Source organism: Ambystoma mexicanum, chromosome 5p (genome assembly GCF_040938575.1).
Source record: "Ambystoma mexicanum isolate Mex_15411 chromosome 5p, UKY_AmexF1_1, whole genome shotgun sequence".
Classification (NCBI taxonomy): domain Eukaryota; kingdom Metazoa; phylum Chordata; class Amphibia; order Caudata; family Ambystomatidae; genus Ambystoma; species Ambystoma mexicanum.
In genome coordinates this window covers 33,589,161-33,615,092 of record NC_090930.1, presented here as the reverse complement: position 1 = coordinate 33,615,092, position 25,932 = coordinate 33,589,161, and the positions used below count along the sequence as shown (strand labels likewise).

Genomic DNA, 25,932 nt, shown 5'->3' with positions numbered 1-25,932 from the left:
TTAAGATACTATCCTTCCTGGTACGTATGCTCAGGGTGCTGAACGTGTGGAGGGATTGACTAGCTAATAAGGCAAGTAGTATCCGCTTACAAACAGAGGTAGGATAAGGTTAGTGAAGCAGAACACTTTCTGGTTTTTGTACGGATGGAAAGCCTCACCCTATTAGATGGTGGACTAGTCAGGCACAATCAATTTACCAAGTGAGGGTAAGTGTAGACAGTCAAGTATACAAGCAGTTAGCAAGAGTGAAGGTGCAGTTAAACAGGGTACACACGCAGGCAAGTACAGTAACAGTAACAGTTTGAATACGCAGGCGAGAGTGGTTGGCGACGATTATGAGCCAATGTAAACGCACACGGTATTATGATTGCATATACTGTGCAGTAGGCAAGGGCGCAGTTCCTTGAAAGGACAGGGAGTACGAGCCTAAAAGCACAATAAGACATGAAGGAGTCTTTGGACAGGGTACTTACTCTGTTTTGGTATTGTATTGTGTAAGGCTTTTTAATGCAAAGGCTGTTAAGTGTGACAAGGTAATAGAACTATGCATGCAATCGCGCAACCTACCGTTGCATTAGTTTGTGTAGGTATCACGTAGGACATGGTGCATGGCAAGAATCAAAAAGCACAGTTCGTCGATAAGGACCAGAAGTAACAACAACAGTATACACATAAGGCGCTAGGCTGTTTCGAGATAAAAGGCAAGCTAGTGCATCACCCTCTAAAGGATGCAACTAGGATGGCTAGGGATTTGCGATCTCTGGTGATATTGTAGAGAAGTCCACTGACCAGCAATGGTAATGTTAAAGTATGCTTACCGAGATCATTGGATGGCTAGAAGTGCATGGGCTTGGGCACGCAACTGGGTCTGCCATCGCTATTTTTCCTCCTCCTCCTACGCCAGAGGTGTAGCTACCCTCATCAATCCTAAATCCGGCTTCCGCCTGATAAAAGTAGAAAAAGACACTGATGGTAGAGCCCTCGTGGTCCTAGGAATTATGGATGGGAAAGAAATTGTGTTTGTGAACTCATACGGCCCAACGTGGAAGGAGCAAATAACTTCGATTGGGTCCTTTCCCATCTCACGCAGACTGGCGCAGCAACCATCATATAGGGCGGCGATCTCAACACCCACTTAAATCCGCAAAAAGACAAGTCACAGTCCAACACAGTCACCATGTCCAAGGCCAGCCTTCAGGTCCAGGAGATATGTGGAGCATTAAACTTAGTAGACATATGGAGGCACGGCAACTGGGAGTCACGAGTACACCTTCCACTCTGAGGTCCACAATACAAGCTTGCGAATAGACTATCTTCTTGTCTCTGAACAAAGTGCATTTCAGTGGGGCGAGTGCAAGATCCTGCCGAGGACATTCTCTGACCACGCAACCGTGACTCTTGAGTGCATTCTCCCCAACGGAAAATCAGGAGCTCCGCACTGGCGCTTCAAACCCAGAGCCCTAACAGACCTGGTCTTTGCAACAGAGCTGCGAGAAGAAATCACATCCTTCCTGAATATAAATCAAGACTCGTTCTCATCAGCAGGAACACTGAAACACTTTGGGAAACACCGAAGTGTTACATAAGAGGTGTATGCATCGCCAAGGAAAACGGAATTCTAAAAACAATCGGGCGTGAATTAGCTGCAAGTGAAGAACGCCTAAAAACCTTGGAATTGCAGCTCACCACTATCGATCAAAAGCATATCCAAGCAGAGCTTAAGGAAGAACTACTCTAATTTAGAAACAGCAGAACGAGAGGTGAAATACCTACATCATGGTCACCTGATCCGTCAGTATGGCGGAGGGCAGAGACTCGGAGCGCTCCTGGCCTGCCTAATCGCCGCTGACAGAAAGCCCATCCTGGTGGAGAGAATTCGATCCCCACAAGGCAAACTAGTCCACATAGAGACAGAAATAGTTGAGGTTTTCCGGGCCTTTTACCAAGACCAGTACAGTGCAAAACACTTTAGATGAGATACCGGAAGTAATAAAGTGCCTACCCAACACCAAAGCCCCTGGGCCTGACGGCTTAATAGGTGAATTTTACAAAGCGTTCGCGCCTCTCAAAGCTGCACTTCTCCTGAAGGTGTACGATGAGGCATTGGAGACAGGCATTCTCCGGCAGACCTTAAGAGAAGCCAATGTAATTCTTCTACACAAAAAGAGCAAACCACTTGAGGAATGTGGTTCTTACAGACCAATTTTGCTAATAAACCTTGATAACAAAATGTTAGCCAAAATGCTGTCCAATAGACTGATTTCCCCCCCCCCCCTCATGCCGGCGCTGGTACTTGCCGACCAGGCAGGCATTATACCTGGCCGCAATACAACTTTCGGCATAAGAAGAATGTTCGGAGTAATGGGGGCGATGGACCCCACACATGAGGCAGTCCTCCTTGACACCGAGAAGGCTTTTGACTCCGTTGAGTGGCCCTTCATGTTCGCAGTGCTCAGTCAACTTGGACTGGGGAACCAGTTTATCAAAATGATAGCACTACTCTATAACAAACCCCAATCAGCCATCATTCTTGTCTCAACAAAATCCACAAAGGTAGACATCCAACGCAGGACCAGACAAGGCTGTCCACTATCAGCGCTGATTTTTGCGCTGGTGATGGAACCGCTGGCCTCCGGCCTCCGATCACGACACATCCAAAGAGGATTGAACATAGGACCCCACAGACTGAATATCTCGCTCTATGCAGATGTGTTATTTATCCAGAACCCCAACAAACATTTAAACCCCATACTGCATGAGATAAATTCAGTGCAGTCTCTGGCCTGAAAACCAACCACTCCAAATCAATTATTTTCCCCCTAACCCCCAGCACCCACAAATTTGCCGATGAATATAACTAAGTGGGAAAACTCATGTGTGATACCTCTGGATTCTTTTGTCCCTGGGTCACAAAGCCCTTTCTCAAGATAACTATGAAACCACACTGAGATCACTTCAGGAGAAAGTTAACAGATGGAAAGCATTACCATTGACGATCTGGGGTAGATCGTCACTGGTTAAGATGATAATCGTGCCTAAACTTCTATACCAGTTTACCAGTATCCCAATTTTACTCCCACATCTCTATCTAGGGAAATTAAAGAGCCTCACGCTAGATCTTATCTGGGCCGGGAGGCCAGCGAGAGTGGCCTACTCAACTCTCACTCTACCAACGCCAAGAGGTGGGTTGGGGGTCCCTGGCCTCGAACGGTACTATTGGGCAGCACAGGCACACTTTTTGAGTTACTGGTACTCCACCCATTTCGTTAGACCACATGTTCAGATAGAACGAGCCCTTGCATCACCCAATCTTCTAAGAGCGGTTATCATCAGCCAACAGCCAGTACCACACACCACGCTAAATGTGGTACAAGCCACGTATGCCATTTGGAAAAAAATTGCCCACAAGTACCAGGTAACAACCAAATACTCTCCTACCTATAAGATTCATACCTGGAATTCCCCTCACGAATGAAAAGGTGTTCCTCCAATGGGCTGAGGAAAGAGGAAGTACATCCTCGCTGGACGTCTTCATATATTTCAGACTGCGCTATACTATCCAGGCTCTTGTCCAATCATTTCCACGTCAGCCTCCAAACTGGCAGTTGCTTCATGTCGTGATCCAGGCGCAGGGGGAGGGTAGATTAGTGTCGTCGATATATAAATCACTCCTAGCCGACAAAGTGCCAGAAAATCCACGCACGAGAGAGTGGTGGGAAAGGGCCCTGCAGGCTTCCATCCCCGACGAAGAGTGGGTATACATACTCAGACACAGAAGGTTGCTCTGAACTCCCGGTTTAAACTAATCCACTTCCAGTATCTACACCAAACGTACTACATTCCAGCTAAAAAAACTCCGACATAAACCCGAGTCAGCAGCGAAATGTGAGAGATGCAGAGAACCTGCGGCTGACTTTCTTCACCTTGCCTGGAGCTGCCCGGCAATAACTACCTTCTGGTCGAAGGTCCTCCAAGAGGCTGAGGCAATAATCTGAGAGGAACTAAAACCCATTCCCACAATAGCACTTCTTGGAATGACAAAACAACTGACTCCCGCAGTAAGGAGACTGGCAAATGTATTACTGGTCCTAGCGCGTAGGAGAGTAGCCATGTCCTGGGGACGGGGCCCAGTGCCCACATTTACAAAATGGCAGGACGACGTACTCTACTGCCAGGATGTGAAGACAGAGTTTATAAAAACATTGCCCCTACACGCTCGCCCTACGGACATCTGGGGTACCTACGTCACACACCTGATGAACGGCAGGGGAGACTCCTCGGCCCCCACATCCCCAAATTAATCAGCAAGCTAAGGGTCACCAACAAACTGGTACAGAGAGAGAAGCAACCAAGCAAACAGCTCAAGACATGGGGATGAGAACGCAATAAACACAGACAGCCAAGAGGAGGTGGGGGGGTTGGAGGGCTGGGGCGAGACGCTGAGGGATGAACTGGGGCAAGTCGCTAGTCCCATTGTTGGGCGGAACAAGTGCTGATTTGTTTTTGTTTTCTTCTACTTTTTTTGTTTTTTCTTTCTCCTTTTGTTGTTTGACTGTCTTGAAAATCATAAAGTTAAAAAAAATAAAAAAATGGCCCGGGTCTTCTTTTTCACAATTTCTTGTTGGAACGGTGCTTCTTGAGATTTACTCTGCGCGCCAAACCAGGTTTGGTCTCTTTGTTCGTTTTGTCTTTGGTGGGATTCACTGGTGAAGCCCACCTTTGGCCCCAGCGAGTCCGGCAGGGGCAGGAAGTGTGGGATGTGCCCGGAACTCCCTGTGCTTAATCCCCTTGGTTACTTGTGTGAGTGACAGCTAGGCTGCGAATCAATGGGAGAAACCTGCATAAAAGGCGAGGCTTTTTGCTTAGAAGGCAGAGTTGACCACTGGACAAAGGAATTCGAAGAAGAACTTGGAAGAGACGCCTGATGCAACTCCTGGACAGTTGGTTTGCCCGGTGAAGCCGTGCTGTTGTGTTGAAGATTCGAATTTGCCTCGACTAGAGAAAAAGTGAATTCATCTGGACATCCTCTTGGAGTTGGCTGTACTTCCATTGCTGCTGCAGGAACCGATTGCCAGGGAGAGGAACACCAGATCGAATGCCTCACTTTTAAGTCAGTCACAAGTTCCAGGAAGATCCTCCAGACTCACATGAAGCAGGCTGACCAAGCCTGGGCCACCACAACAGATTGCTGGTGCTATTTGTGAAAGACCCGAGGAGCTGAAACTGCGAAGTGCAGCTGATCTAAAAGTTTGCCCATTGCTGCCGCTGACTTTCCATTCGTAGTGCAGGAGTCCCCCAACAATCAATCTGTTGTCCCCATGACTGAGGCCCAGGAACACAGGATCTGCAGACCTACACAGGAACAGAAGTGCAGCTGGATCCAGTTTTTTTCAAACCAAAGGTACTGTAAAACTAAAGGGACTTACCTCTTGTTGTGTAGCCTTGCTAGCTTCTCAGTTGAGACTTGTCTTGGTTACTCTTGCAGAGTTGCTTGCAGCTTTGCCCGTCACAAGCCTCCCAGCTTGTGGCCCTTCAGTGATTTCCATTCTACAAACATTTCTAAAACATTGTGCAAGACTTTTATTTACCTGCAAGATCATCTTTAGCTCCCCTAGACTTTGCTCAACTAACATTGGCTGTCCTGGCTCCCTGAGAGACTCTTCTTACCTCAGACTTTCTGCTTTGCCTCTCCCCCAAGAAAGGGTTAATTTACTTTGCATTGGAGGGTTCAAAAAGTACTTACCTGCTTAAAATTAATTGTTAACCATCGTTTTATTCCCCTTATTCCTTTTGACACTAATCTCAGTATTGCTCTAAATGTGCCAGTGAAACAGTGTGTATTTATTGAAGTATATTTTTTTGTTATAGAAGAAGGCTAATTCAACTGACTTAAATTAATAATTGTTTAATCAAGAAACCTTGTGTCTAAGTGTTTATTTGAATAACTGTCACTGTGAAACTCTGTTACAACCTTACAGCTCACATTGACCCCTCTTGAGATGGGCCTGGCTGCTCAGTCACTGTACCAACTTGTGTAATTCATACTATACCAAAGGTTGGGATAACTATTGCTAAGAGGACAAGGCTGGTGCAGCCTCCCACAGGGTACTGCTTACACTCTTGCCTAACAATGCATCAGTTCCATTGGAGAGCTTTAAGGGTTGTGGGTGCAGTGGTCACTTTAGGCTTCAGGTTTTAGGTCAGGCTAGTCGGCGGTTCCGCGCTTTGGCTAGATGCTTCATAGCACCAGGCAACTGGTCAACAGAGATACGATGAAGAACGGACCACAACGTTGTGAACGACCCCAGAGGAACTAGAGTACCCACTGGACAAAATGCAAAAGTCCATCTTTTAATCAGGATTCCAGACGGAGTTACCCCCATGCCCACCAATGTTAAGGATCTGGCCACAGGGGGAAGTGCAGCAATGTATGATATAAACATCTATTATCGATCACTAGCACTTTCTAAAATCTGTCTTTATCCTTAAAACTCTGGGGTCGTATGGGGGAAGCAGGCAAAAATGTCTCCGTTAGCAAGTCACATTGAATTCTATGCTACATATTTCTTATATTGTGCCTCACACTTAAAGACCTCATTACACTATGCAACGCGGCCCAACTACACACTCCCACTCAGAATACAATGAAGTCACAATGGGAGAAAGACTTAAGTATCACCATAGAGGACGCGCAGTAGGCGAGATACAGCCAGTTCACCAAGAATAACTGCCTGTATGCCAACTTCAGGCTAATACAATTAAAAATCCTAAACCACTTGTCATGCAAACTGGCTAAATACGATCAGACAGAGCAGACATACTGGGCCTCATTACGCGGTAGGAGGTAGCCATGGTGCTATTGGAACCACTTGTTTTGGCAACCCCCTGCAAGCTTACCATGGCATTGCAGGATTCTTGAAAATGTAAAGAACTAGAAGCAACCCAGAGAGCCTGAATATCAGGCAAAAATTGAAAAATAATTCTTCATAGAGGAGAACAGGATACCACACAGTCATTACCACTTATTGGACGATAAGCAAAATAATCAATCAGGAATAAGTTCCATCTCCTGAAGAGCATTGTTAACATCAATGGGGAAACACGTGTCGAGTTAGGAACTGTGAGCCAGGAACTATATGGAAACTAAAATTGCAACACAAGTCAATGTACTGGAATTTAAGAACAACAAAGATCAGAAATATACTGTAACTAAAGCACAGTAAGGATTTATTTGTCACAAGGTGTGAAACTAACACTGGCTGAACATGATTTGTTTATTTGAACTGAAGAATATATACGAGGTGTGAAGTCAACTCAATATGATTTGTTTAAAGAATTGAAGTTGGAAAATACAGAAGATTTGTAAAATATAATTCACGACTCAGACTCACCTGTGAACATTCCACCAAAAAGGTTGGCGCATTTGAGTAAGCCTTGCCCAATTCCTTATTATTTTTCATACTGAATCTGTGTAGCAGCCACACAGCCATTGGGATTTACTCATGCGGACAACAACAGTCATCTAACAATAGATATCTATTCAGAAACTCTTAGAAGTTGTCGCCAAGGGAGTATTTTGTTGGCTGTAATTTTTCTCTTTTTGCTATTAGCACCATGCTACCCCCTTACCGCATACCGGGTCCGGGTTCTCGGAATTGGTACTTACCGGGTCATTCCAACCTTGGAGGACCATGTAAGTCCCCATTCTGAAAACCCTTCCCCCGTTTGTGCCCTCATAGGGCTCAATGGGAATTGGGAAGTAGCTAATAACGGTACCGCAATTTGCGGTACAGTTATTATCTCTGAAGTCCCTTAGCGGGTCCCGTCCTTAACACCTGGTCACACCAGGCGTTAAGGAAGGGACCTGCTAAGGGACCTCGGAATATGGAGGTAAGGGATTACCGGCATCAGTATCTTTACCGGTGCCGGTAATCCCTTACCTCCTACCTCGTAATGAGGCCCACTGTCCCAAATGCAAGGCCCCTGAGGCAAATACAATTCATATGTTCTGGGAATGTCCCCCTATCAAAGAATTCTGGACTGAAGTAGCAACCAAACTTAAGGACATACTGGACATGCATATACCAATAACCCCATTGAAATATCTACTAGGGGACATAGGGAAAGCCCCTATTAAAAAACGTTGACTCTTCAGTGGCTGGAGCAATTGCCAAGCGGAACATTCTCAAATGCTGGAAGACCAAGAACGCCCCAACCACCCAAGTATGGCTCATAGACTTGATCTACACATATGAATGCGAGGAAAGCTATGAAATGAGCATACCGTCCACTTGCAGGCCTAAGGACATTTGGGCACCTCTAAGGAAGTACTTGGCAGATAGAAGCGACGCAGAGAACGAAGAAGAGGAATAGCTAAGCTTAACAGGTCCTGAAATGCAAGGACACGCGACATATACTGTCTCTCATACATGATACTGTAATGAATGCTGAAGTTATGGACATAAACTTTCTTTTTCAATTGACGGTTCTATTAAAACATTTTTGGGGAAAAAGGTGTCGAAATGTTCTCCAATAGGAAACAATTGGGCCCAACCCCATAGGACTGCTACAATTTTAGGGGAAAGTAAGGCAAGGTCTTCTTTTACCCCCATAGGTGCAGCAAAAGGAGCAACCAGCCAGAGAGGAGCCCAAAGAAGAATTCTAGCCAGGATTCGAGAACCACCAGGCCAGGAAGACATGGATCAGAAGGTCCAGGCAATTAGAATCAAAGATAGGGGAGAGGGACCTCAAAATCCCATTACTCTTGAACCCATAAGATGCAACCAACTACAGCAACAAAACCCCAGAGACTAAAGCACTAATGGTGTGAGGAATTGAGCACAGGAACACCACCTGCACAGGTGGGTAGGGTTGGGTCTCTAGTTGTGGTCTAGCTAGCCACAGCTGAGGACTCCGAAGAAGGACCTCGAAGCCACAACATAGCAAGGTTCCATATGAACAAAGGAACAGCAGGACACCTGGTTGGACGACCAATGAAGCCAAAGACTTGGCAAAGGCAATGAAAGCAGTGAAGATCCCAACCAAGGTTAGAGGTCAACTCAGTGGAGCAGGAATGGGCTGCAAATCAGCATGGAAAAGTCTCACAATGGGGGTAATGACGTGCACCTTAGAGTCAGATCTCAGTTGGCTCCATGTGCCAATTCACTCAAATATTGACAGAAAAATATCAAAAAAAGTCAAACAGCCGGTATCAGCAAGCACTCCTCAGGAATATAAAATCTTTTCTCCCACCCAAGTATTTCAAAACCACTGTCCAGACACTGATAATCTTACAAATCAGGATGCCGGCGAGCCTGACAAACTCCATAGGCATCATATTTTACATTGCATCACACAGCACCTTCAGTGCAGTGACACAGAGAAGTCTTTGAGATTTCTCCAAGGTTTAAATACCATCTCTGGGATAAACTACTGTTTCCCAGAGCAGTAAAGTGAAATTGAGTTAACTTACATTTGTAACTTTCTAGACCGAGCACACAAGATCTTACAATAGGGTGCTGGAGGGGGTACCTAGTATTCCCTTTGTCTAGCTTCTCATGTAACAATGTTATGTTACCCTTTCCTCGCTGAATGGCTGGAGGCAGTGGTTTCTCTTTAACTACCATGGTGTGCATTTACTGCGGGCTGCGTTCGCACCTGCAGTAAAGCACCCGAGGTGTCATTTTTGTCACAATGGCCCTGGTCTTCTTTTTTCGCCATTTCTTTGTTGAAAGGTCCTTCTTGAGATTTACTCTGTGTGCCAAACCAGGTCTGGTCCCATTGTTCGATTTGCCTTCGTCGGCCTTCACGAGTGAAGCCCGCCTCTGGCTCCAGGGTGTCTGGGGTAGGCAGGAAGTGTCGGAAGTGCCCAAAACTCCCTGTGCTTAGTCTCCTAGGAGACCCAAATGCACTCTGTAGGGATTGGCCGGCTGACTTTCCGGCATGAACAGCCACCCTGCTGGGTGATTGACAGCTAGGCTGGAATTAATGGGAGCGAACTTAATAAAAGGTGAGGCTTTTGGTGTGAAGGCAGAGTCGACCACTGGATGAAGGAATCCGAAGAAGAACTTCAAGAGGACACCTGCTGCAACTCCTGGACCGTTGGTTTGCCCGGTGAAACCCTGGTGCTGTGCTGAAACTCCAAATTCGTATCGACAGAGAAGCCCCTGCAAGGACGACTTCTCCCCTTGAGTTGGTGGGAACAATCAACTCCAAAGTAAGCCACCTGGACATCCATCTCGGAGCTGGTTGAATTTTTAAAGAGTTGCTGCTGGAAACCGTATAGCCAGGGAGAGGAACACCAGATTGTGTGTGTTGCTTTTAAGCTGGCCCAGAGCTTCAGGAAGATCCTCTGGACTCTCAGGAAGCCGGACTGACCAAGAATGAGCCCCCTCAACAGTGTGCGGGACTCCAGAAGCAAGGAAAGTCCATCTCGACAGCCAAGAACCGCAGTGTTACCATTTGCAGTAGACGTGAGGAGCTGAAACACTTAACAGCCACTGATTTGAAGATTGCTGGTTGCAAGCGGTGACAGTCCCATTGCAGTGCAGGAGTCCCCAGAAGTCATCCCTCTTGTCCCCATAACTGAGGCCCAGGAACAGTGAGATCCGCAGAGTTGCACAGGAACAGAAGTCATCTGCTGCACTTCTTCAATTCAAAGGTACTGTAACAAAGTCTGAGAGAACTTACCTCTTGCTGTAGAGTTGCTAGCATCTTCTACCACTCACAAGTCTAACAGCTTGTGGCCCCATGTTTGATTCTTCTTTCTTCAAAGACTTCTAAAACATTGTGCAAAGACTTTTCTACTCATCTACCAGAAGTGGTTCATTCCATTTAAAAGACTTTTGCCCATCAACTTTGGCCTAGGCTGTTATACTGAATGACTCTGCTGTGGGGATCCAAAAGTATTTGCCTGCTTAGGAATGTGTGGTCTCTTGTTGTTCTAATAATCTTTGCCTTTTACCAAACTTATAACAGTATTCTAAATGCCAACAGTAAGATATTAATGTCCCCAGCACCCTAGCTATTGAAGTCACCCAAGGGTGTAGGTTGTGTGTGGGCCATCCCAAAAGGATCTTTACTGATTTAGAAACTAAGAGTGTACACTATTGAAGTGCATTTGTGTGTTATTCTTATATTGCCCCTTTCTGAAGAAGGCTTATTCTGACTGTTAAATTAATAATTGAAACCTTGAGTGCAAGGGTGTATTTCAATAATTGTCAATGTGAATCTATGTGCAACTCCCCTACAGCTCACATTGACCCCTCTTGAGATAAGCCTGGCTGCTCAACACGCTACCAGAACTGTGTAGTACAAGCTTATACCAAAGGTTGGGTTTCCTGTACCTGTAGTCAAAGTTGTTGTAGTGTTCCCAGAGGGTTCTGCATACAAACTTTGCCTAACACCCTCCGCCCCCACACCCTGAAGAAACCTTACGCTGATCCTTCCTGTCCGGCAAACTACCGCCTGATCTCCATCATTCCTTTCCTGGGCAAACTCCTGGAAAAGCTGGCAATCTCCAATCTTACTCTACACACTGAATATGCTGGTTGTCTCCATGACAATCAGTCTTGCTTCAGAGCAGCCAGAGGCACAGAAACTGATCTCCTGAACAACCGTGAAGATCTGCTCACTAATCTTAACTCTAGCCTTCCCTCTGCTTTCAAGATGCCATCCTGATCAATCGTCTCTGTGAGATCCTGGGTATCATGGATCAGGCTTTGGCTTGGCTGTCCTCCTTCCTGGACCGACCCTCCAAGTCCAACTTGGGTCCTTTCTCTCCACCATCTCTCTGAGAGGTGTGGTGTTCCCCAGGGCTCTAACCTCTCACACCCTGGCTTTTCAACATCTACTTGGCACCCCTCATCCCTACCGCCTCTAACTTTCAGTGTTATGCAGACGACACTACGCTCTCCTTCAGGCTCCCCCTCTCGCTCATTCCAGACTGTCTATCCGCGATTCATGAGTGGTGAACCTCCAACGATTTCTGCCTTAATACGAGTAAGACGGAGATCCTTCTCATTGGGACCCCTGCTCCCGTACTCCCTCTTTCACTCTGGCTGCCCTTCCTTGGGCCCTCTCCCTGCACCTTCCTGTGAGGCAAAACACTTTGGTGTGATCTTCAACTCCACTCTCCTTCTCTCCTCACATCACGGACCTCTCAGAGAAGACCCACTACCAGCTGCACCTCTTCAGAGGTATTCTAACTTTTCTCACTTTCCTCCAGAAACTCAATGTCGACAGAGCCCTGGTTCCCTCTAGGGTGGACTACTGCAACAGCCTCTTTCTCAATGTGCCTTCCTCTACTCTCCGCCCTCTGCAACAAATCCAGAACAGGACTGCAAGACTTGTCCTTGGCCTCAAGCCCAGGGATGGCATCACTCCAGCCCTGAAAGCTCTCCAATGGCTGCCGGTGGCTGGAAGGATCAACTTCAAGACCCTCTGCATCATGCAAAAGGTTTTCTGGGGCCGGGGCCTGCACTACATCCAGCTCTCTCTTCCTAAACACCTCCATTATCGAGCCCTTCGCTCAGCCACTTCGTACTCTCTGCGGGTCAGACGCTTCTCCAGGCAGAGAGTGGGTGTAGATCACTCTCCTCTGCAGGTGCCTCCCTATGGAATGGCCTCCCTGCCCCTCTGAAACTTGAGCAGGGCTACCTGAGGTTCTGGAAGCAGCTCAAGAACCTTCTTTCTGCTTCTGCCTTCTCTCTCCCTCTTCACTGCTAATCCATCGTTTGGCTGTGCTGACTGGTTGCCTGGCTACCCTTCTGAACCTCAATGGGCACCAGCCTCTGACATGACCAATAGCCCCTGCACTGCCTCCGGGCCTACAGTGCACTTAGGGGCTATATCTATAACCCCACAGTGGCCTGCCTCCTTCCACTTAGCCAGAGACACCTGTCCTGGCTGCACTTTCCCTTCCCTTGGCACTTCTCCCCATTCTCTCCCCCCGCACTTGCACAATCTCAATGACAAGGCCTAGTAAGATTGATTGTTTTGTCCTTCCTCTGTCTTCCCCACCTTGTATTGTCGTGCCTAGAAACACGTTTGTACAGGCGTGTTATAAATGATTCATCATATCATTATCCTGATGGCAATCAGCAACGCTTCAACACTCCTGCTGTTCAGGCACTCAAGACTTTTCTCTTCAGGAAATACCTAGTGATCACTCAGGACTCGCGACTCCTAGGTATATTCAACCCCTGCAGTATTGGATATCTAAATTAATATAACCTCTTAGTTCCCCCTTCAACATACCTCTTTAACCCCAGAGCTTTGCATTTGGAAGCTAAGAGGGTTCTACGTTTAATAATCGCAGGCTGGACAACAACATTTTTGGGACCACTAAACAGCATTCCCCACACACTACGAGTGGTATTATTTATTAATCTAATATCAGTCCAAGCATGTCTGGGGAAAGTTCTGGCTAGTGGGCAAGGTCACCTACAGTAATTTGATGAATAGACAGAGGGATACATCACAGGCCCACAGCAAGGGTCTTCCCTCTCAGCCACAAGGACATGATTCCAGGTAGGATCAGAAGGATAGGCTTCGGACCCATACTGATAACACATCTGTAAGAACACACTGGAATGGTGGTGCTTTTAAACAATGTCTTTATTTCAGAAAAAAAAACCTCAGAAGTTAAGGAAAAATCAAAGTTCAGGATAGATCTCCCACGTGGCTTTTCTGGTGACGTATCTTCTTCCTCTGGTATGGCCTGAACCGGTGTTTAGTCCTCGTAAGCCCAGCGGCGGTCAGGTGCTCTCCCTTTTCCCACGTCTCTGTTCTGAAACAGAGAGGAAAAGAACACACTAGTCCTTTGTTGATGTTGGACTTATATAGAGGCTGTGCCCCTCTAACCCAATCAGGAACCTGTTCACTGGGAAGTGCATAAAAACCTCTGCAGGCCCCGCCACCTTCTTTCCAACCTGAAGGATGCCATAATGGAGGAAGCATGCTGAGGGCGTTTGGGGAATCAGGTGAGTGTACTGCAGGGTTTATAACATCTCTTAAGGGTGTTGATGGCATGTTTTCTGGGACCCCCCTCCCTGATGTCCATCCCTCTCGCCTGTCCCCAGAGGTCTGTGACTGGACACCAGCTGGCGCTCTCAGGCGCGGCTCCCTGTCCTTCCCACGGCGTTCCGGAGCTTCCCTCTTTTGTGCCGTCCGCGGCTGTGTTGGCGGCTGTCAGGGAACTACAGACCACTCCTGCAGAGGTCCCGACCCCAGACATGCGGTCCGCGTTTTCCGCGCTGTCGGGAGCCGATTCACGGCCGCCGCACCTGTTGCTTTCTGCCGAACATTCCATCGCCGCGGGTCCGATGCGCGGCCGCGGCTCCGACCTCAGGCGGCCCCAGCCAACTTCCCCTTCAACCTCCGCCGCCTCCTATTTGCTTCCCTGGGTCCACACGATCTCCTGATAACTGCATCCCCTTGTGAGGCCAGTTGTTATAGGGGAAGGCTCACAACATCATAATTGAGGCTTCCAGTTTGCTGTTTTTACTGATTTTTACACATAAATACAGATGGAAATCAATCTGCTTTCTGTATGTATGTATTCATAAAAATGGCATAAACGAAAATACAGGTCTTTCTGTCTGGTTCCCTAAGCTATCACTCATACATAGCAGGCCAATCACATGGCACATTGGTAGCATGGAGTGTGTAAAAGCTGTATGCAAAATAGCATTAAAGTTAATCAAATTGCTGAAAGTATATATCTTAAGGCACCAGTAATCACAAAAGTAACTGTTGTAATGGAAACAATTGAGCTAGCATTTCTTTACTATAAGGCTGCATGTATGCTGTTCTAAATTCAATTTTTTATTAGAATAAATGCAGGAAAATACTGATTTTGAATGATCTTTTTTATATGAAACAATAAATGTGGATAAATACTGAAAAAGGGACAAAAAATAAATATGGATAAATACAGACAGAAATGGCAGAAAAAGAAGTACCACAAAACCAGAATTATAATACATGTTTATAATGCACTGGCAAGCCAATGACCACCATTCATGGACAACAGGATGACGTAAGCAACCAAAATAAATGTGAGCTGCCAACAACCTACTTCCCAGCACACTTCCTGGGTCAGAAAACGTATCCAGGGACAAAACCTGGGGGCTAAATGAGCACCCTAGTCTGGTAGCCCCATGGGCTACTAAACACAAGAACCAATAAATGAGTTGCAGCTGCTGGGAGACATCAATAGGAGTCAATTGGACAGCAAAAGGATGGTCAAACAAAAACAAATAGTGAGCAGGGTGTCAAGGGGACCAAGAGTTGACAAAAGGAATCGAAAAGGACTTTCTAACTTAACACACAAAAGAGAAAAATGTTAAAAGGAGTCAGAATGCTACCATTAGGGTATAGTCAAACATAATATACAGTGCTATCAAAAAGAGCTAATGACCTGGAACTAAAATCCATTACAACCACTAGGTAATCAGTAATAGGAGGAGGCTGAATATTTTCCAAAAGAGGACTTTTACAATGGGCCATCAACCCATCTTTAAAAAGGCAAGGGTTCGCGTTCCAAGCCAGGGCTGGGCGATATGGACCAAAAGTCGTGTATCTATATTTTTGGGCTGAATGGCAATATACAATATTTCTCAATTTCATTTATGTGGGCTAAATGCTCAGTTGTAAACCGCCAACTACATGTGAGATGTCACAAACCCTTATTTATAAGGCATTGATCAAAATAAGGTGCAAATATAGGGTCCCTCTTACTGTTGGGGAATACACAAGGCTGTGTAAATATTAAAATGCAAATACAAAATAGTATATGTAATAATGTATAGCATCAGAAATATGTATATATCTCGATGTTAATGATAGTGCCTCATCCTATATCGTTTTTTGAAAATATATCGATATATCTCCAAACCTCGATATATGGCCCAGACCTATATTTTATGTGTGGTCTCATCCACTACTTGTAAGCCACGGCGGCCACCAGAAGAACACAGCTCTCTGTTACTGGTCATTAACCCTAGTTAAAGTTCTTACATATTGCTATGAAACCGCCCACGGTTTATTGCAGGATGCAGTTGTAGGTTGGTTACATACCTAGCACGGGCGCCTGGGTGTCCAGGAATTGCATGAGAACATCCTGGAAGACAGGGGCACTGGTCGCAGAGAGGGATCCCGATGATATGGAGCCTTTTTCATCCACCACCTCAGACTCTCCAGACCTCTGACAAGGAAAGAGAGCATCAGCTTATACACAGGAGACACCACATCCCAATAACCACATGTTTGCCAACCATTGTCCTAGCAGATCTGCTAAATAGTCAATGAAACAAAATATGTAAATGATGCATTAAATGGTGCATTTAGAACTTAAGTGGCTTTTACCAAGAACCCCATGAGCTATAAACCTAGTGCAACAAAACAAACCTTTACTGAAACAGACACTATAGAAATTCTCAAATCAACACATCAATATCAGCATGTTTCCCCTTCGCCTCCACTACTCACAAGTTCTAAAACGTGTGGTATTCAACCAGATGATAACATACATGGAATTTAACAATATTTACAACTGTTTCCAATCTGAATTCAACAGTAAACACCACTTACCCAGCAATCCAACATCTTCTCCATCAACAACCTCCTTGTCATCTCTGCCGCAGTTTCACACTTTCAAAAATCCTTCTCTTCCCTCCATAGTCTCTCCTTCCAAGTTGCAGCCATCAACTGGGTTGCTTCTTACCTACCGAAATGCTGCTCCTACATATCTTGGAACAATACCATCTGCTCTGCCACTATGTTCCAATAAGACTTCCCCTAATAATCAGTCCTTGCACCCCCTCTATTCATATGGTTTTAGAGATTGTCCAAAGGCTTTACGTGTAGACCCAGATATCCTAATAGTTAGGATGTTTCCCATGGGCGTGTGAGAGGAAGGAGTGCAGTAGGTTGGGAGGGGGGGAATTCCAGTGGCAGTTGTAGGGAAGAGTGCGGGTGCACCGGTACAACGATCATTCCAGTATACACCTCAAGAAAAAAACCATACCTGTACTACCAACGTCTGCACCTTTGTTGGCATCATGTGTGTAGGGAGAATTCTCAGAAATGTGCCAATTGCTCTCTACCTTAGAGACCTCTCAGAAACAAGGGTTTTTGGCTTGGAAGGCAGGGTCGACTACTGGACGAAGGAATCCCAAAAAGAACTTGGAAGAGACGCCTGCTGCAACTCCTGCACTGTTGGTTTGCCCAGTGAAGCCCTGTTGCTGTGCTGAAGCTCTGAATTCGCCTCGACTAGAGAAGCCTGTGTAAAGACTGGAGGGGTGGGGGGGGATCTGTACTTCTGCTCCCGATATGGCAGAGGAGAGGCACAGAGGACCCCAGCCAAGATTGTCTATTATTGGTCCATGGTCGAGCTATCAAGGCCTATCTTCTCAGGAGGTGATGCAGGCTGGTTCTTAGGTACAGTGTAATCCCCAAACCCCCACAAAGGAATGTCCACACACTGTATTAGTTAAAACACAATCTTTATATAATTAAGTTCAAGGTTATATACAATCACAACAACTCACTTTGTGCTTAGTTAATCTATAATGGCCAATATATACAGTTCTAAGTGGTACCACAATTATGATCAGATCTCATTAAAGTGCATCAACTAAACTCTGGTCAAATGTCACACAGATCACTCAAAGGAAACCAACAATAGAAATAGGAGGAAAGCAGTTGGTTAGAACAATTGGCAGAATACTGGCCTCTACCGTTACCTAGACACAGTTCTGTGTGAGGAGCCCCCACCTCGGCAACCTGTAAATAAAGATATCATACAAGCCCAGTCCATATATTGTTTACAAGAATCTTATTTCCTTCTAAAATAGTTCTACCACCCCAATGTACCTGGAATAGCAGAGTTCGTCGTCGGGTCGCCGACGGATCCTTCTTGAGTTGCTCCCCTTTAAGCCAAGAGCCACGGATCGTCGAGTTCCCACGAGGAAAAGGGTTGAACGATGACGGTGAGGTGGCAGCTTCGTTCCTAGCGGTGCTCGTCGACGACGGTGCGTTAGCGTCCTGCAAGGAAGAGGCGTGCGGGGCACCTCGGTGACGATAGTTCAGGACCACAAAGAGTTGAAGTGTGGCCCAACAAGGGTGTTGAGTCATTGGCATCTCTGTGGTCTTTAGGTGGCGGGAAAGCCACCGGCGGATGCTCCTTGGCACATTGGCGGCCTCGGCTTTCTCCGGTGGGACAAAGCGGTTGACTGTGCAGGCGAGAGCGTCCTTGGATCAAATATTATGTAGGCAAAGGGAGCATGGCGGCTCCGGTCATCAACGGTGATGGGCAACAGTGTCTGGGCGCTTCTCCTTGTGATTCTGTGGCAGTCCCCGTCTCTGGTCGGCAGCCTGTCGTAGGTCTGTCTACCAGGGAGCTTTGGCAAAGATCAGCTGGTGCACAATGGTCCCTCTTAGCTCGGGAAGAGGGCGCCTAACCAGGTCCTCTCTGGGTCAGTCCTTGGAGACACAGGAGCTTTCAGATTGTGAAGGAGAGCAACAGCAATTCTTCTCTTCCAGCAGGGCTTCAAGGTTAAGCTTCAGTTTCAACTCCAGTTTCTCTTCAGCTTCTGAACTCGAATTCTAGCAGTGAGAGGCCCCCAGATATACTAGTTGATCTCCCATTCATTCTGCTGGGTCACACTCAGGCAATCAATCAGTCAGAAGGGCATTCATGCAGGCAGGCAGCATATCAGGTGCATAATGCATTCAGGCTATTCACTTCTCTCCAGATACACAACAAGTTATGTTTATTGGGACAAGTACCGGGCCATTCAACACTCCACCCTGCATTCACACCAGTTTCGGGCAGGGCTATCTCAGTCATTGCGTCAAACACCAGAAACTAGACATCCACAACAAGAAGTGCATATTCGTCACACACTCCATTCACCCATGTCCCACCCACAGGGTGTACCCAAAATATACAGTCACTGGGAAGGCTCCAGCCAGTCTGGCCTGGACTTCACAACAACACCATATATGGAACTTCCACCCAACAGCCAGTCAGGGGGAAGGGACAGAGTCAGGGCTTCCCAGGTCTTTGGGAAAACAAGGTAACATGCAATAGAAAGCAAGAGGCCACCGGGGCCATCTTGTTTCCTATCAAAAATAAGCTGATTCCAATGCCAGGGTCAAGGTATCCCAAAATGGAGGATACTCGGAGCACCTGTCAAATTCAGCATGGAGCTGCCACCAGCCCATACCCTGCACTGTGGGTCACACATAGGTGCCCAAAAACATACCCTAGGGGCACAGGGTTGTACCCCTACCCATGGGTGCCATAAGGGTATCCCATTGGTCTGTACACCAAACCAACGGAGAGAGCTGCACCACCAGGAGTCCCACATGTACTCCTGCATGGAAAACACGACAGAACACATGATAAAAACAGTAAAGGACAAGGATATGGAGGCCCTGTCCCTCCGATGCATTTCCAGCATCACACCCTGCAAGGACGACTTCTCCCCTTGAGTTGGTGGGACCAATCAACTCCAAAGTGAACTCGTCTGGACATCCTCTCGGAGCTGGCTGTACTTCCTTAATGCTGCAGGAACCCAAGTGCCAGGGAAAGGAACACTAGATTAGAGTGCATCACTTGAGTCGGACCGAGCCGCAGGAAGATCCTCCGGACTCCTAGTAAGCAGGACTGACCAAGCCTGAGCCACCTCAAGAGCGCTGGACCCCAGATGCGAGGAAAGCCCAACGTGGTATCTGAGAGTCTGCTGTGGTGCTATTTGCTGAGACGCGAGGAGCTGAAACCGCAAAGTGCAGCTGAATAGATGTTTGTCCTTTTCTGTCACTGACCGTCCCGTTGCAGAAGTCCTCCTTCTTGTCCCTACGACAAAGGCACAGGAACAACAGGATCTGCAGAGCCAAACAGAAACAGAAGCCAGCTGGAATCAAAGGTACTGTACGGTGTAAGAGAACTTACCGCTTGTCTTGTAGCCATACTTTCTCAGTTAAGACTGGTCTTGGTTGGTTCTGTAGAGTTGGTTGCATCTTCTACTTCTCACAAGCCTCACAGCTTGTGGGCCTACATTGATTCTACTTTTTCTACAAAGATTTCTAAAACATTGGGCAAGACTTTTACTTACCTGCAAGAAGTGCTTCAGCTCACCTAGACTTTTGCCCAATTGACTTTAGCCTGGCCTGGCTCCCTGAATGACTCTTCTCTGTGCATTTTTTACCTTCCTTACGGGAAAGGGTTAACTTGCTCTGCTTTGGGGGGGGGGGTTCAAAAGTACATCCGAATATTTGTGTGATCTCCTTGTTTCATTCTAATAACCATTTTCTTTGACATGCTCCAAAGTATTGCTCCAAATGCAACAGTGATATGGCATACATGCATTACTTAACGTTACAGCATTCCTGATGATTGTATCTGCTTAGCTTCACATGCTGTGCATATAGTCCGACATCGAAAGGGGAGGTCGACATGGGCATGCCTGTAACACTATCCCTAAAGGGACGTGTAGTGTACCCAAAATCCCACACACGTCGAGGTCCCTCCAATTGTATTTTTTCTGCCATGAGGGAGCCTTATGACTATCATGAGCAAGTACAGAAAAGAGAATAATATTAAGATGTCTATGTTCCTTCCATCCAAGCAGGAGGAAGTGTGCGCGCATGTGAATCTAAGCAGCTACAATCATCAGAAATGCTATTCCGGTAAGTAATGCATGTCTTCGGATGCTTGTTAATCTGCTTAGAATCACATGCTGTGCATAGACTATCGAGCAGTACCCGGAGTTGGAGGTGGGTTATGAGAAGGAACAGTAGAGAAATGAGTCTTAGTACTGCTTGTCCCACCTGAGAATCAGACCTAGAATGAGTGTCTAGGCAATAGTTTTTTGTAACTCCAGGTTGCCGCTTTGCAAATAGACTCTAGGGGAACATTTGCAATGAATGATATGGAAGGCCTAGTGCCTCGAGTAGTGTGCGCTCTAGGCTTGAAGGGCAGTTCTCTCTTCAATCCCCTTCTCTACCAGCTGCCACTGAAATGAAAAACTGTTTTTTTTCCCTTAGTGGTTTAGTTCTTTCCAAGTAATACATGACCACCCTGTGGGGTTCTGGAAGAAAGTTGCCAGTTCTATAGATAGGTTCACATAGAACTTTGAAATAAATTTGGGCGCAAATCGAGGGCGGGTGCGCAGAACCACCTTATCGCTGCACTGTAATAAAAGGGTCTAGAACCGAAAGTGCCTTTAGTTCACGGACTCTCCTTATTGAAGTGATAGCCACTAGGAAGGTGGTCTAATACGTAAGAGCTTTGAAACTTGCTTTATTCATAGGCTCAAAAGGAGACCCCATAAATCTAGTCAATACCACCTTTAGGTCCCATCCGGGAGCCGGGTTAGAAATGGGGGGATGAATCCTTTTAACCCCTTCCGTGAAAGCCTTAATAACTAGTATCTTCCACCACAACACCTTCTGTTGAGACGTAGTGTAGGCTGAGAGTGCAGCTAAGTGAACCTTCAGGGAAAACCAGGTCTGAGTCTAGTAAGTGAGTCGGGTACAACACAATACGGGTAGGTGAGTAGTCCATGGGATTGATGCTCCTGGAATTACACCAGATGGAAAAGTGTTTCCATTTACTGGAGTAGCAATATCAGGTGTTAGGTTTTCTTGCCTGCCTAAGTATGTCCATGCATCTCTGAGGAAGGTGCCCAAATTATATGACCTCAGGAGCCAGGCCGCTAAATTCAGAGTTTGTGGGCCTGGGTGAAGTGTTTCCCCCTTGTCCTGAGATAACATGTTGAATGGGCAAGGTAGTTTCATTGGAGGAGAGAGAGAGAGACATCTCCATCAGATGAGAACCAGGGTTGGCGGGCCCACATTGGGGGCCACCAATATCATGGTGACTGGTTCCTGGTACATCTTGTGCACGATCTTGTTGAGTAGGGGAGTAAAGGGGGAGGGCGTAAACAAATTTCCTTGACCATGTTATCCAGAGAGCGTTCCCCTTGGATCGGTTCTGAGGGTACCTGGAGGCGTAATCTTAGCATTGTGCGTGCGCCAATGTTGCGAACAAATCGATCTCTGGGAAGCCTCATTCTGCGAAAACATTAGAGACAATGTCTTCGTGTAGTCATACGTTAAGGGCAGTGGGAAGTCTCTGCTGAGCACATTCGCCAGAAAATTGAGTTCCCCCGGAACGTGTAGGGACCACAGGAACATCTTGTGTTTAAGAGCCCATTTCCAAATGTTCTGGGACAGTTTGGATAGCCCTGGAGAGTGAGTGCCCCCGATGCTTGTTTAGGTAGCACATGGCCGTTGTGCTGTCTGTGAGGATCAGGACCATCTTCCCCTCTAACTGTCTGAAAAGCTTTCAGTGCTATGAATACAGCTAACGGCTCCAACAGATTTATGTGATTGGACACTACCTCTGGGGACCAAATGCCATGTGCTGTCTGCTGAAGCAGATGAGCTCCCCACCCCGTGAGAGATGCGTCCGCCGTGAGTGTGGCTTGTACTGTGGGGTTGGTGAAGGTTTTCCCCTTCAAGAGGTTTTTCCTCGACCACCACTGCAGAGAGAGAACGAGGACAGCCGAGACAACCACTAGATTGTCCCATTGTCCGCTGGCCTGACACCACTGGCTGTTGAGCTACTCTTGCATGGGACGCATGCGCAAACGTGCGGGAGGAACCAAATAAATGCAGGGCGCCATCATTCCTAACAGTCGCATGGCCTTGCGTACCGTCACCTCTCGAATGGCGACATACCGAGGGATCTGAAACAGCATGTTTTGAACCCTCTCGGAGGGTAAGAAGAGGCCGTCTTCTGTCTGAATTAGAGCTCCCAAAAACTGCTTGACTTGACTGGGGTCTAGGCTGGATTTCTTCTCATTTATGGAGAATCCCAGACTGAATAAGAGGTCTATCGACTTTTGAGTGTTCAACAGGCTTGTTCCATAGGAATCCCCTGTTATGAGCCAGTCGTCGAGGCAAAGATAAACTGGAATTGATTGCCTGCATAGATGTGCTGCTGCAACAGCCAGTACCTTTGTAAATACCCTTGGGGCCGAGGCAATGCCGAAGGGAGGTACGTTGAACTGATGTTTGTTCTCCATCATGAACCTTAGGTATTTTCTGTGTGCGGCAACATAAAAAGATGAAAATATGCATCTTTCAAGTCCAATGTTGCAATGTGATCCCCTGTGTTAGCAAAAGAATTACTTCTTGCGGTGTGACCATACGAAACTTCTGAGGTTTGACAAATGTGTTTGCTGTGCACAAGTCTAGCAGAGAGCGTATGGTGAGATACTTTATGGGTACAAGGAAGTACACTGAATAAATACCCTTGTTTACCTGTAGAAGAGGGACGACTTTGATGGTGCCCTTTTCCTTCAGGATCTCGACCTCTTGCAGCAGGATCCTCAGGTGTTCTGGTGTTAGGCGTCTTGATCTCGGAGGTTTGAATCGAAGTGGTCGGCTGCACTCGATGCAGTAACTGTCGGCGACGGTCTTGAGCACCCACTGGCCTGTTGCAATCCCCTCCCATGCATGCAGGAATGATGTTAGACGTCCCCCGGCAAGGGAGGCAAGGGAGGGGGCCTGGATCTGAAAGTAATTTCTGGCTCAAGGCCGGGGAGCCTCTGGGAGTGGAATTACGACCCCCTTCCTTTCCCACAGCGTTGTCCCCTGGGTGGATATGGGGTGGTGGAGGTAGATCCCTGACCAGAGGACCAATTGTTTCCAGAACCATACTGGTTGTGAGGGGAGCGATAGTAGGACTGCCCATGAAAGGAGTGACGAGAACCTCCCCCTCTCTGTTGAAAGGGCCTTTGATTAATTTGGTTCAAGGTCTTCAGAGTCTCGAGTTCCTTTTTTGCTGTCTCCAGCGCCTCGTCAACAGGAATCCACACATCTCTGAAACCAGACACCCGCTAAAATGGCTCAAAATCAAGCAAAGAATAACTTCCAAAACATTGTCCCTCACTCACAAGTGCCTTTCTAACCAAGCCCCCACCTACTTGTTGGACACCTTCACCCGCCACACATCTACACGTCCCATCAGATCGACCATGAGGCAGGCCAGCTTCCCTGTCCTTGCAGCCAAAACACGGAATGCCCTCCCATTGTCCTTAAGAGACGAACCTTCCTTCCACCTATTCCGTAAAAAGACCAAAGCATGGCTCGATGAGCAAGAAGCCAGACCTAGCGTTTAACCATGTAATGATAGTCACTTCCCTGCATATACGCTACACATGGCAAACCTGATGTAACATTTTACGTATAGACCTTTAATCTCTGCACCACAGGTTGGTCTCATTATGTAAATCCAAAAATTATGTAAATTCTTTTTTTTATATCTTTTATGAACTGCCTGTATTTTCGTAACATGTAAGATCAGCGACCAGTTGCCCAAGGGCTCGGAGCGCTCTATAAATAAACCATAAACCAAACACCCTTGCCGAACAAGTTGGAGTCCTCCACCGGCTTGTTGATTAAGGATGCCTAGGTTACTGGCTTCAACCCGGAGTTCTTCAACCAGGCGTGCCGTTTTAGTAGGGTACCCAGGGCTAAAGTCCTTCCTGCTGTCTCAGCAGCATCTAAAGTATTTCTAAGACTGTTGTGGTTCACCTTCTTGCCCTCAGATACAATCGTAAGCAGGCAAGCCTGCACAGGTTCAGGGACATCTTGAAGACCCTCCGCAGTAGGTTCCATTGAACATCCGAGTAGCTAGCCAACAGCCTAGTGGCTATGCGTGTGGAGTATGCTGCCGCAGTAGTAACCCTTTTTCCCAGTGTGTACAACCTCTTACATTCTTTATCATGTGGTGGGGGCAAGGGGATCCCTGCCCTCTTCCTCATTGTCGTAACTACCAGAGAATCTGGGGTGGCGTGCCCCCTAATGGAGAGGAGGGTCAGTGGGGGGGTGAGGGGGGGGCGAAAAAGCTTTTCCACTCGTTGATTCACAGCGGTGGTCTGTGCAGGCGTTAACAACGAAGGAGCAAGGCGTCTTTTTATAGAGTTTAGTAATGGGATAGCCTGACTGGCATGAGGCTTCTCCTGTAAGATGTCTTCAACAAAATCTGAATCTGGCACTGCCTCCTGCGTGGCAATTTGTAAGTGATCAGCTGATTTCTTTAAGATAGCGCTAAACGCCATCTGGTCATCAACAGGTGATGCCCGACAGGCTGGTGTCGAGGGGTCCATGCATAAGGTTCTGGGGTCCGGGGTAGGGGATGCCCAAGGTGGGTTATCAGCCAGCTGACAGTCCTCCCATCCCTGCGTGGGAGCCGTAGGATCATCAGTAGGATCATAAAAGGGATCATCTTGTAAATATGGATCAATATGAACTTCATCATCAGTGATGTCAAACACCTCCTCTACATGAGGTGGAGGTTTATATGGGCTCTCTTCACGAGACCTTTTAGGAGCAAACCTTTCAGAAAATTCAACAAACTTTTCCAGCCTGTTCATGCACCCCTCGAACTTCTCTCTGGTCCATGATGAGGAACCAGAGGAGTCTAGAGGAGGAAAGGGCCCTTCCTGATGAGCCTCCTTCCTTGAACATTGAGATTTCTCAACTAGAGTCTAAGATAAAGACAAAGGACTCCGTAATCTTCCAGTTTCTCCTGCCGTTTCGATGCGTCTTTTGACGCGTCCCTAGCCTGGTCCTTCTGTCACTGTCGAAATGATCTTAGCAATACTCTTGCTGATGTTCGGCGTTACAGGGAGGTGTTTGGGCTGCGTAGGCGGTTGCGCCATAGATTCTGGCGCAACCGGGGCCTTGTGTGGCGTTGGCGCTCTCCTCTGAGGCATCTCGACGTGTGCGTGGCTTTTGGTACTGGCGCCCTTACTCTTGGACTGCCCGGACGCATGCTGCGGTTGCGGGGAGGGCTGCCGATCACGGGAATCGGCGGGTGCCGCCGAACTAGCCGACATGCCCGTTGGCGCC

General features: G+C 47.1%; 1 protein-coding gene across 5 annotated transcripts in view; it reads right to left on the bottom strand.

The window, feature by feature from the left end:
- Positions 1 to 25,932, bottom strand: part of MED12 (mediator complex subunit 12) — a 1,704,158-nt gene that overhangs the window by 1,375,424 nt on the left and 302,802 nt on the right. For all 5 annotated transcript variants that reach the window (XM_069612388.1, XM_069612385.1, XM_069612387.1 and 2 more), the window contains exon 12: positions 16,081 to 16,207. In XM_069612388.1, coding sequence (XP_069468489.1) covers positions 16,081 to 16,207 — 127 coding nt within the window. The remainder of the gene's footprint in view (positions 1 to 16,080; positions 16,208 to 25,932) is intronic.